Source organism: Aquila chrysaetos, chromosome 12 (assembly GCF_900496995.4).
Source record: "Aquila chrysaetos chrysaetos chromosome 12, bAquChr1.4, whole genome shotgun sequence".
Lineage (NCBI taxonomy): Eukaryota > Metazoa > Chordata > Aves > Accipitriformes > Accipitridae > Aquila > Aquila chrysaetos.
Window position 1 is genome coordinate 35151901 of NC_044015.1, and position 12452 is coordinate 35164352.

General features: G+C 40.2%; 1 protein-coding gene across 9 annotated transcripts in view; it reads left to right on the forward strand.

The window, feature by feature from the left end:
• ELAVL4 (ELAV like RNA binding protein 4) overlaps nucleotides 1-12452 on the forward strand; it is an 83667-nt gene that overhangs the window by 20737 nt on the left and 50478 nt on the right. Inside the window, exon 1 of one of the 9 annotated variants that reach the window (XM_030033451.2) lies at nucleotides 359-643. The exons of 7 other annotated variants lie outside the window; for them this stretch is intronic. In XM_030033451.2, the coding sequence (XP_029889311.1) occupies nucleotides 620-643 (24 nt within the window). In that variant the 5' untranslated portion in view covers nucleotides 359-619. Of the gene's footprint in view, nucleotides 1-358; nucleotides 644-874; nucleotides 1034-12452 lie in introns of those variants that run through there. One more of the 9 variants, XM_030033456.2, reaches the window with a different exon arrangement.

A 12452-nucleotide genomic window follows, 5' to 3' on the forward strand; every position in this document is an offset into this window, starting at 1 on the left:
CCCTTCCCCCCCTTCTCTCTCCCCCTCTCTCTCGCTCTCTCTCTTTCATATTTAATGTGTGCGTATCCTTTAATAAAGGATGTACTTTGTCATTTTAAGGTAATTGCGATTTCTCTCAGAATAAAGGAAAAAGCTCATTTCTAATGCAAGGCTGGTATGTGGCTAACTGAAATGCAAAAGGAAGAAGAGGCTTTTTTTTTTTTTAAGTGGTGGTGGGGGAGTTAATTTCCACATTGACATTTTGGAGATACAAATGCAGAGCAAAATCCTGGGGGGGGGGGGGGGGGGGAGGGATGGGGGGGTTGGAGGGGAAAAAAAAAAAAAAAAGCCTCGAGATTGGTAATTTTCTTTTGGTGGACTGCGCAATAGGTATGGTAATTTTAAAAGAGGGTGATTTATATGAGCTTCAGTAAATGCTGCATATTGTATTTCAAAGAGTTTCCTGTCATGACCTCATAAAAAGAGGAGGAGGCTTGTATGTGTTGCAGCGCCTAGTATATGTCGATTTTGTTGCATCGTTGGGCAGCAGCGCTGTAAGAAGGAATGTCAGCTTTTACATAACGCTCTTTTTGCTTTTGACTCTGTGAGGGGCTGTAAGGGTCCATCTTTGTGATCACAGATGGAGTGGAATGGCTTGAAAATGGTAAGTGAACGGGGAGAGCCTGCTTGTGGGGTTTTGTCTCGCTTCTCGTGTGCCTCGCGAATTTCTTTTGTTCGGGGTGGTGGATTGTGAGTCATAAAATAAAATTAGAGAGCCTTGTTTATTTTTTTGCAGGATATGTCTGCCTGTGCGCGCGTGTGTGTGTATATATATATCTCTATATATCTATTTAACGTATCTAACTGTGATGGCACTTCACGGCGTTTCCATTGAACGTTGCATTTCAGTCGAGCGAGGATGGTCTCTGCTGACAGTCACGGTGTCATTGTACCGCATGTGCCTGGCGGATCAGGCAGCCGATGATGCCTTTTAATCTCCGTTTGTATTCCACCAGCCTTAAATACAAACCTAATAATCGCCTCTAAAATTCAGGTATTGCGTTTCCTATGGAGCCGGTGCTGTAGAGGATGGATGGATGGATGGGTGGATGGAAGGAAGGAAGGAAGGGTGTGTTTTTTTGTGTCGGGGTGGGGGCTGGGGGGGAGCCGTGTTGTTTTGTGCTTTTTTAAATGCCGGGAGAAGTCAAAGCCATTTATGTGAAAAATAGTATTTCTATTTTTAGACGATATTCTCCTGGCAGAGGAGCCCGGACACGCTCGTCTCGTCCCCTCTTTTGTGCTTTCCTTACAGATTGTGCAAAATGGCATGATCAAATACAACTGCCGGGGACTTTGGGCTGCGCCGAGCGGGGCGACCCGGGGTGGGGGCTGGGACCGAACCCGCACAATACCCATCCCTCCTGCCAGCCCCACGGGATGCTGGGGGGTGCGGGGGTGTGGGTGCCCCCCTCCCCTTTTCCCTTCATTTAACGTTTTGCAGACTTTTGCCGCGGATATTTATTATAACCGGGGAAACAAAGCGACGGTCTTTTCCCATTCTTACAGGATTGTCTTTGTCTAGCTGCTTGTTTTGATGGGTGTAAAACAAATAAGATTAGACTGAGCAGCCGAACTGAAAGCGATAGCTGGGAGGAAAAGCCAATGAAAGGTTGCCGGGGAAACGAGCATAGGGGAAGCTGAGTGGGGGAGCAGGTGGCAATCATGTGGGAATACTGCAAACAGTGTAAAAAAAAAAAAAAAAAAAAAAAAAAAAAAACTAAAAAAAAAAAGCAGGGGCTACCTCGATTATCTCTGCTGTTCTTTGTGGCAGTCACAACTTTAATTATTCTTTATAAATAGGTGTTAATTACATTTCTGGCTCAGGCTTACAGTGATTTCTAGAAATCTGGTTTTAAGCATCTGTTCTTTCTCCTCTGCAAAAGGGGGTTATCTTTCCTTTTTTTTTTTTTTTCCCTTTCCCCCTCCCTGCTGTGAAATTGTACGTGCAAAAAATTGCAAGGAATCCTGTGAGGCAGTATTAAAAAAAAAAAAAAAATGTAAATTATATTGAATGAAGTTGACAGAGGTATAATAGTGAACTCCCACAGCTGATAGCTTCTGCAAATCATTTCTTAGAATTTTCCAGCAAATGTCCCTATGAGAACAGTAGGTAGAATGAATTTACCCTAAGCAGTGATTTTGTGTTAAGTGATATTGGTATTTTTACAAAATCAGATGGTTATATGGCAGAATAATCAGTTCAGGGGAGTTCACCATATCCTAGGGTTTATGCGCTGAGTGGAATTTACGAAAATAATGAGATTATTCTTCTCTTCGTCTCCAGCCCCACCTTTAGCCACAGTCTATTCTATGTCTGCTGGAGCAATATCCACTTCCAATGTCAGGCTTCTTGTGGCAACTTTACTTTTTAAACGCCGGCTGAATATTTTGCTAATTGTGAGGGTATCTTACTGTAGTGGCAAACAATAATGGAAAACAGCTATTGGTGCTAGAAGTGTTAAAAAAGCATAGTAGACTAGTAAGTGATAGACGGTAGCGTAAAAGATATAAAAATGTGGTTGCCCAGAAAATGCTCATCTATCACACATCAGGAGGCACAAGAGAAGCAAAGCAGGAATATTGAACATGCCTTTCTTTCCCTCTTCAGATATTCAGATATTTTTACTTTCTTCCTTTCTCTGGTGCAGGGTTACTTTGAATGCAAATTCAAGCAGGAATGGTAGTGCTTAGTTTTAATATGAATAAAAAGAAATTAAATCCCCCCTTTTAATTTGCTTTGTTTTAAGTATTGCTTCTGCTGCAATCCTTTCTGTGAAGAAGTAATTGAATGGCCCTCTGAAAACTGCACTGCTTTACAATGTGGGGGGTGGAGGGGGAATCTTGAGGGTGTGTGTGCGTGTGTAAAATTCTGTATTTTACAGCCTGTGCATGTGCACAGAGATGTATTCTGACATGCATTGTAGTTGTACGTGAGAGTAAAATAATTTTTCTTCTGTCCAAAACAGAGATACTGTGTTCTAAATCTGTTAACTTAGTCATGACAATAAATAAGGGTGCCTTTTATTATACACAGCTGCATTGTTTGTTTTAAGAGTCATCAGCTAGTAGCTACATTTTCATTTTCTGTTCAGTTTGGTGTTTCTACAAAGATTTAAAAATAATGTAATCCTTGTTTTAAGGCGCACGTGTTCCTGCCCCGATCTTCCTCATTTCTTTGTTTTAAGATTATATTAATGAATACAGCCTGCATGTACATAGTGACATTTTCTTTTTGCATGTAAAAGATAGCATTGTAAATCCTCCTATAGAAAAATAGCTATTAAGTTAGTGAGATTGAATTAAGATTGCTGCAAATACTAACGAAAGATTAAAACATAAAACCTCTTTCTGTTAAGACAAAAAGGTAGAGAAAATGTAGTCGTCTTCAGACATGACATTTTTAAAAAAAAATTGTTGTCTTGGTGAACTACTAGTCAGAAGGGAGGAAATTTTACAGTTGGATATTGATACAGTGTGAATACCAGCCATCAGTTTAAAATCTTATCCCCGTGTACTCTACTAATCAAGTTCCCGTGTTAGATACAGGCATGCCTCTCCACTGTTGACTGGCTTGGTTGCCTCCTTTGCGTTCTTCCTCTTTATTAATTTTGCGTTTTTGAGCGCTCTCAAAGTGAGCCGGAGCTGTTGTGACAAAGGATGGTTACAGTGAGCTAGAAGGGCTATACTTAAAAATCCCATTTGAATGGGTTTGGAATAGTCTTCATCATCTTTATTTGGTCCTGTTAAATATTGTGACTCTGTTGAAAGAAAATCCAGTTGCATTAATCTTACATATATTTAATGTATTAATTTTTTTGAAATAATATCTTCTAGGTTACAGTGAATTTTTTTTCTCAGCCTTCCTACTTGGTATGCTGGGAGTGTACTAATTAAATGCAGGTTATTTTCTGTGTGTAATTGTCATACTGTTGGTACATAACCTAGAGCCACTCCACACCCCAAGGTTTTTCAAAAGAAATGAAGTATGATTGCGTCCCACATTCTGGTGGGGGAATTGGTTTTCTTCTTTGGGAACTTGCACTTTCAAAATAATTTCAGCAAACACCCCAGGCAAGAAATGGGCAGTGGCAGAGAATATTATAGCGAGAGGGAGAGAGATGCAGATAACTTGACAAATCCACTTGTCTGTTTTGGCAATCTGTGTCCACTAGACAACTCATTTACATGGCTGGACACATTAAAATGTACATTTGTTTGTCTGTGGGACAGCTAACTGGATACACTCCGATGCACTGGCAAATACTGCAATGCAGTATTTTTTTCAATGTCATTGGGGTTTTGGGGGAGAAGTGGGCGCAAACAGTCTTTTTGCAAGCGAGGCGATGTTAAAAAGCATGGTACCTTTGTAAGGAATAGGCCAGATTTTGCAAAATTTGCTAATCTGTGATGGAAAGTCACCCCTCCCCCAATGCACTCCTCTCCCTCTCTTCCTCTTTCTCTTTTTCTTTCCGAGTAGGATGGAGGAAGAGATGGGTATGCATGTGTTTTTATGTGTGTGTTCATGCATGTGTATCTTCCCTTCTCATTTGAATGGACGTTAAGGAAAATGCTGGGATTTATATGAGAAGGGAAAGGGCATTTGCGTAATGTAATGCTTTCCAGTTGTTTGTGTAAATGTCCAGTTACCAGCAGCATAGGACTTCCAAGTAACTTTAAAAGCAAGGCACATTTTTTCATTTTCTAAAGAATTTTGCAAAGAGGAGGGTAGTGTTTCAATTCAACAAGTACAATAGATTTAATCCTAATAAAAATACTCTTTAGTGGGGAGCTGTACCTTGCCTTAGCCTTTGCATTTGAGTACGTTTAACCGTTTGAGATAATGTAAAGCGAAGATGTTGGAGAAATGGATATTCAAAGACTGTTTGCTTCCTTGCTTTTTCCCTTCAAATGATCAATCTTTACTTTCTAAAATACTGGAATATTTTAGGCGCAGGGGGCTTTTGTAGGTCACTAGCTTTACAGCAAGAAGAAGAAAGGAGGGAGAAAAGGTCTCAATGTGTCAGAGGCAGTAATTGTCTAAAATTAGCCATCTAGAAAAGGCAGGAAAGGCTTGGAGGGAAGAGAAGGAGGCACTAATATGTGAAACAGCACTGTGCTAGTCGGGGAGATAATGAGTGATAAATTTGAACTGGTGCAGTGGTGTGATGCCCATTAATTTCTCAGAACCTTGACTTTGCAGGTTTGTTACTCTGTTGTTCACACCTTTAATTATAACCAGTTTTGGATGATAGCTTGTGGCACTGAAGAAGAGACCTTTTGTTTGTTGTTTACTTATTTAAATATTCAGACAGAGTTTGCAATAGCATTGGAACATCGGTGTTAGAAATGAAATACTTTCAGATGAGATTATAAGAATGCAATTAATTTTTGCAACCACCTAACATTGTCTTATTTGTAGCATTTACATTGCTTGCATAAATTAATTAAGAATTGGCTGAATAGAACTGGTGTTAGGTTGATCTGTATCTTCTGTCACTATAATCTGTTTTCCCTAACTGTTCTGGAGCTCCTAATGCATTATTGCTTCTTTAGGGCCCCAAAAAGTAAGGAGGAAGCTGAGAGTGTGCCTTACCTATTGTTCTGCCTTTGACTGCGTCTTACATGAGGACTTTCACCTCCACGAAGAAAATATGTAAAAGCCAGGAAATGCTGCAAACCAGTTAGGAATCGTTAATTAAATGGGACAAAAAGAATATTAAGGACAAAAATAATTACAAAAAAGATAGCTAAACCTTTGTGCGTCCTCTCTGGAAATCATTTAGTTGCACAGTAAAACACAAGCCTGGCTTTGACAATATTTAGAGTCACGATGTATATAAAATTCTGTAGTACGCCTTTGTTGCCAAGGCACACGCAATTGCGTCAGCGGTGCTGTTGTGATGGGAAATTATATGTCCTTGAATTCTTAAAAAAAAATTATTTTATTCATTTAATATTAAACTTTTTTTATTGCTATAAAAGCTCTTAAACATAATGGTTGGTATTTTTCCTAGTCTGGAGCCATGCACCGGTGTTTTTCAGAATGGGGTGGTCGCGTATTTGGCTTTTGAGCATTCGGAGCTCGTGGAGGTAAAGGTGATAAGATAATGTATGTTTGTTTCAAAACAGACGCAAATGGCTATAGGAGGTGGTTCTGTCATTCGCAGTGCTTCAGGAAGGTTCCATGTGTAATGCGTCTCTGTCCACGTAAGTGATTTTCGGTGTTGGCAGAGGGCAGCAATGCCACTGGAGCCTTTCCAGTAGTGTAAGTCCTTCAGATCCAGCCGCCTCGCTGCGTACCCGGGTGCGTTCACCGAGCCGCGGAAGGAAAACCAAACAGCTCCCTCTGGTTTTTACTTCCTGAGGGACGTTTGGCGAGAACGTCCTATCTGACCCTCCATGTCGAGACCAAAAGATTGCCGCTGGAGCAGGTAACTGCACTGCGCTTGGGCCCTCTGCGTTGGCCTGTAATTGCATGTGTGCTCGTTTGGAGTAGCCGACTGTTTTTTCTGAGCACTATGAAGTGTTTACTCCCAGGTTAAGTGCTCTTGAAAAGCTTTTGTAGGGACATGAGGGATGAAGGAAGCTTGTCCTTCTTATTTTTCCTCCCCTTATGAATCTCTCATTATTGCATACTGGAAAACTAGCAAAGACAGCAATGCTCATAATTTACAATTTAAGGTAGATCCGACTCCTCTTGCAACGTTATGTCCCATTGCCCAGCGAGGATGTGGAATTCCAGGAACTGACTCTGTCCCCTTGTCTCTCCTGCTGCAGATCAGGACAGTTGCCAGGCGGCCATGTTTCTCTACTGCTCTTAAAAGCAAAACTGATATTTGTGACTTTGAGAATTATTATTGCTAGACTAAACTTCCTCAGAAGGTTTCGCATTGGAGATTTTTTTGTTTAATATGTGGATTAATTTAAACTCTTGATGTCTATGATGTGCTTAAGGTGTGTGGAAGTCAACCTGTTTCATGTAGTTCTGGTTTGAGAGGGTCATAGAAAACCACAGAGGCAAAATACTAACAAACCTTTTTGCTGATTTGAATGCTAATCTGTGGAGGAGGCTGTGCCTTTTCTCAGTCCTAAGCTGACATGTAGACTCCCATAGCCATAAGCAGTTTGATGTTAGATAATATAAAAGTCATGACTCAACAGCATGAAATAACCCATGTTTTAAGTCACTACACTGTGGTGAAGCGTTAACACGTTCTGCATTTGGGATCAGAGATATTTGGGGGTATTTGGCTTTTTTACTTGATTGAAGAGTTTGTAAATGTGACTTAATTGCTCTACTTCTATTCTTCCACTGGTCATCCTTGATGTTTGAACGGTAGTCAGTGACTTCTTGCTTTACTATGTGCAAAAGAACTTATGGGCAAAGAACTCATCCTGTTATTTCTGTAGAGCATAAGGCACAGTCATGACACTGTAGAAGTAATAATGCATGTAAACAAATGCTCCTTAAATAAAAATAGTTCTAATACTGTTCCCTGTATATCTTTGTTCCAAATGAAGTTACTGGCAGTAGATGAGTAGGGGGAAGTTGATTTTTAGCAGAAAGCGTGAATGCTGGAAATTCTTCCTAATATGCGTGTGCCAGCTATACTGTGGCAATGTTGCTGTTGATTCCCTTCCTGTGAGAGCAGCTGTTCAGGGAATTAATCTCTTTGCTTGATGCAGAGGGTCCTGAAAAATTCAGTGCGCAACTACGGTGGTAGCTGTGGCCATTTTTAGTGTGACCGTTGATGGGAACTAACTCCATGATCTAGCACAGTAGCATATTGTTCTTTAGACTAACTGGGCCAGGACAAAATTATCATTCTGTATTTCGTGTGCTCTGTGAGAGATTCCGGAGTGCACTGCAGAATTTGACATTGTGTTTGATAATTTATAGAGCACAGTTTATATTTAACTGTAGACACACTAATCCAGGGAAAGAGTAGTATATTTTTAGAATCCCTTTTTTATTGTCTGTGCTTGTCATTACCCAACTACTGAAAGAAATGTTCACAAATGTAGATGCTCACTGGGGTAGAAATTGTTGAGTTTAATTTCCATTGTTAGTCTTTGCTATATGCAAAAATTAATGTTATTTGTGTGATGTTCTTTGTGATTATCAAGAAGCTTTGCAGCCATACATAGGCATTGCGGCTGCTGCAGGAGCCATGTTCTCCTCCAGCGCTTCGACACCAGGCTGGACCAGGACACCTAGGCTGAATGCCTCAGTGGTCAGGGATGCTTAGGTGATATATTAGTTTTAGTACTGACACAATGTCACTTCTGTCACCAAGTTACCCTTCTTTGAGGTGAAACACACAGATGGAGTGGATCCAGCTCTGAGTTGAAAGCGTCTGCCTATGACTGTTGAGTATTGTAAGGGAAAGGTAGCCAGTAGAAAGGACAGTAACTTGGTTATTTTGACTTCTTTAATACTCAAGGAAGCTGTTCTTACATGTTCAGACTGTTAGGACATTTCTGCCTAGTAATCTCTAATAATGCTGTCATTTTTCCAGTTGCCTATTGACATCTAAGCAAAATGTACTGTATGGGTTTTGAGTCAGGACAGCTGGGGTGGCCGGAGTCCCACCCTGTCTGCAAGTGCCTGTATCTGAGCAGGGGCTGGTGTCGGCAGGGCTCCTGTGGGGTGCGTTAGTGGAATTGTGTTTTAATCAGGAGTATGTTATCCGTGAGGTCTGCTCATTGGTTTGTGTCGGTTTTTTTTTTAAGAGGTGCTTTGAAAGATTTTTTTTTTTTATTACTTCTTGGTGTTCGAGGGTATGTTTGTTTATTTGAATAAGAATTTGGTGAATTAGAATATGATTTCATTTGGAAATTTTAGGAGGCATCTTAGTAATTGGAATAAGGAGGGTGTTTGATTTGGCCTGTGGCACCTTTCCCTTCCTTAGCACAGAGATTAATAGAGTTTATGTCCAGGATAAACCATTAGGATTTGTTAGCCTGATCTATGACAGATACATGCATATGTGCTTGATATTTTGTCCTTTATTGATGAATAATATATTATTAATCTATGGTAGTGGGTCTTTGAGCTTAGCATAGATGCTTTTATGTATGAGATCGTTTGAATTTAAGTAAAGTATTACTGAGATCTTTATCCCATACAGTACGTTAAAACTTACTCTCATTTAAGCCATTGTGTAGATACTTCTTTTGTGAGACCATTGGAGTAAGCAGCTGCCTCTGCGTACTAGAAGGTCATTTCTGATCATTTTTCCACCAGAAATTTCTCAAGTCTTCAACTTTATTATCTGTTCATGACCTTTAAGATGGTGATGGCCACATTACTTTGGAGTAATTCATTGTACCTGTGTCTCCCATGGGTATGGTACAGAAGCAGGAATGTCTATATTTCATGAAAAGTTTATTTCCATAAGTAATATTAATGTGGTAGAGGGCTGTAGACTTACAAGTGAATTGTGGAAAAGATGTAAATTTCTTTTTCGTTACCAATCCAGTTCAGTTTTAAGAGGAGTACACTGTTGCTTTGCAGTAAGGTAACATTTCTGATGATGGAGATGGAAACTGTGGTGTTCTGCTAAGTCCTATTTTGGGGTCTATCTCTTAGACCTGCAAGCAGCAGTATCCATAGAGATGATGTTGCCAGCAGTCGAGATGTACACATGTTGATTAGTGTTTCCTAATTGCATTTACCAGTGTGTCTTCATTAAGGTCCTGTTGAGGACAGAGCCTTAAAACATCTTGGTTGTGGTGTGCGTTTTGCTAAGCTATCCATTCCTGCCTAATATAAGCCTGTCTGCATGAAAAATGTATGGGCAGCATTTTCAGAAGAAGAACTTATAGCTTAGGAGCTGAAATCCTATTGCAGTGAACATTAATGAATCTTAAATTGCTTAAGGGCTTCTGAAAATTGTAGCTTTTGTTTCTAGAACTTCAGTAGAAATAACAGCGGTGGGGGGCTGGATGTTCTTAGGCTTCACAGAGAGCTTCCTCTGTCCTTGCTTTGCTTTGCCTTCTGGTAAGTAGACGTTTTTAGGTTTCAGTATGGCTTGCGATACAGCTTTCACTGTCTAAACTTTCAGGTTGCAAATGATTCTAGATTATTTTCTTAAAGGGAAAAACATAAAGTGGAATTGTGACAGGTCTACAGCAGCTGAAGACTTGCAGCTGTCTGCTTCTTACATGAACATGTACGTACCTGTGGGAATCTGTGTGTCAGTACACAGTGCAACATACATATTCCCAAGTCAGTAATATAATCCAGTTACCGATTAGTAATATATAACTCAGTAATACAGTCAGTAAAGTAAACAAGTAGGTAGTGATTAGGAAACAAAACTCTGAGCTAAAAATAACATTCAGAAAGTAACCAAAAATATAAAAAGACTTTCACAATTTCCTTTGCTTTCATTTCAGTGTATTTTTAGGCTGTACGTCCTTTAGACTGAAGATCTGTCTTGGATGTTGATCTCTACCATGCTCTTGTAGTATCATTATTATTATTACCTAGTATCCAGGCTTTTCAGAAACCCTCTCCAATCTTTCAAGGTTGGCCTCATATACTTAAATGTTTTCAGTGGTGTTTCTTTTTATCATCCTGGTAGCACAGATTTTAAATATGGTTTTTGTTAGTCACTGTCCCTTTTTCAAGAGGGACAAGGCAGTCACTGGGAGACCTCTTGCCTTTGTGGTATCTGCCTAATAAAATCCAATCCATGGAGAAAGAGGATGTTTTCATCACATTTTGGCTTGGAGCATCAATCAAAGAAAGATCTCATCTTATTGATGAGATTGTTTGTTTGTTTTTTCAGACTCCTTTAGCCTTCATATGCAGCTTGAAAGAACAAGTAGTAGATCCAGATGAAAAGCCAGGAGGGAATAAGGAGCAACCCAGAATGATGAAATAAAATAAAGCCCTTGTAAAACTTTAGGTACAGAACTGCCTGGTACGAATTTGGGAGAAGTAGAAGGGCGATTGAAGAGGAAATAGATGTTGCTTCAGACGGCAGAGCCTGACCGTGTAGCCTTTGTTCTGGTTTAAAAACAGTACAGACCTTTGAGCAGAGGCGGCCGCTGACCCCTGGGGACGCGGGTGGGCAGGAGCCGTTTGGCCGTGTCCTGGCCCAGAAGTGGGACGCCTCCCCACCACCGGCCTTTGTCACAGTCCGTGGCGTGTGGGACACGAGGGCTTGTAAGGGGTTCTAACCTGAGCTAATTGTGTAACCCATGTAATAGAGTGGGGACGCATCCGTTTTCCTCTCTGGGTGTTTTCGAAGATGGCTTTCTCCAAAGCTGTGTTCCAGAGTGGTGTTTGAATGCTGTGAAATCAAGGCTGTGTTCTCCTATATCTTCATATGTAAATTATCTTTAATGGCAGAAATGATTGCAAGCAAATTCTGGTGAAACCAATCTAAATAAAGAAGGGGATAGCTGGCTGGCTTTCTAGAAGTCAGTTTGTCTTAGTAAAAAGGATGACCCTGATACAGGGATAGTAGGAAACTTCTGTGACCATCACCTGTTATACTACTTTTCCTCACTTAATGTTTCATTAGTGCTGTTGAGCATGTTTGCTGTAGACTTTCATAAGATGTTTGGAGAACACAGAAGAATAGAGCCAAACATCTCTGAGGTTTCAAACATGCGTAATTTCTCTGTAGTCTTCTCAAGAACAGTGATTGAAAATTAAGCCCAGTAGAAGCTCATGAAGAACCTCTAATACTGTGAGTTGAGGCAATACATGTGATAGAGCTATAACTATATTCTGCTTCTGGAAGAATGTTTTGTCCTTACAAATGTGCAGTGCAGCACTTCTATCGTGCTTTCCAGAAATTGCTGTGCATGGAGTGTTTGTCCATGTATCTCCTTCCCAGTCCTGTGTGTTTCCTCTGGGCTTTGGGGAGTGCTGAGCTCTATGTATGCTAATTGTAGTTCTCCTCCTTCAATTTCTTATCCCCAGAGTACCTCCAGGAAGAGTCAGAGACCATATGAAGTGTGTGATATGATGCATTTGTTCCTATCTTGTGTGTGGTTATTGGATATGTAGTTCTCAGTAGTTTCCTCTACTGATACCTTAGTAGTTATTGACGTTGAAATGATTGTGACTTATTTAGGTGTCTCCTTTATTTTCCTCACTCATTCCATTTTGTCCTTGAAATCAAATGCAAAACTGTAGAGTCTACATTTCATGGAAACAGAAGACATAATTATCTGAAACTCTCTCTCTCTCAAAAAAAAAAAACAAAAAAAAAAAACCACAAAAAAAACCACACAAAAAACCCCCCACTGTTTGGTGCATCATTATACTGTTTGGCTTTTTGAAAAAATTGTTACGAGTGGTGACCTTATCACTGAGCCAGGTTTGAGGATATGGTGGTGTGTTATGGAGCTGTCACAGCTTCCTGTATAACTTCAGCAGTTTGCCTAGATAC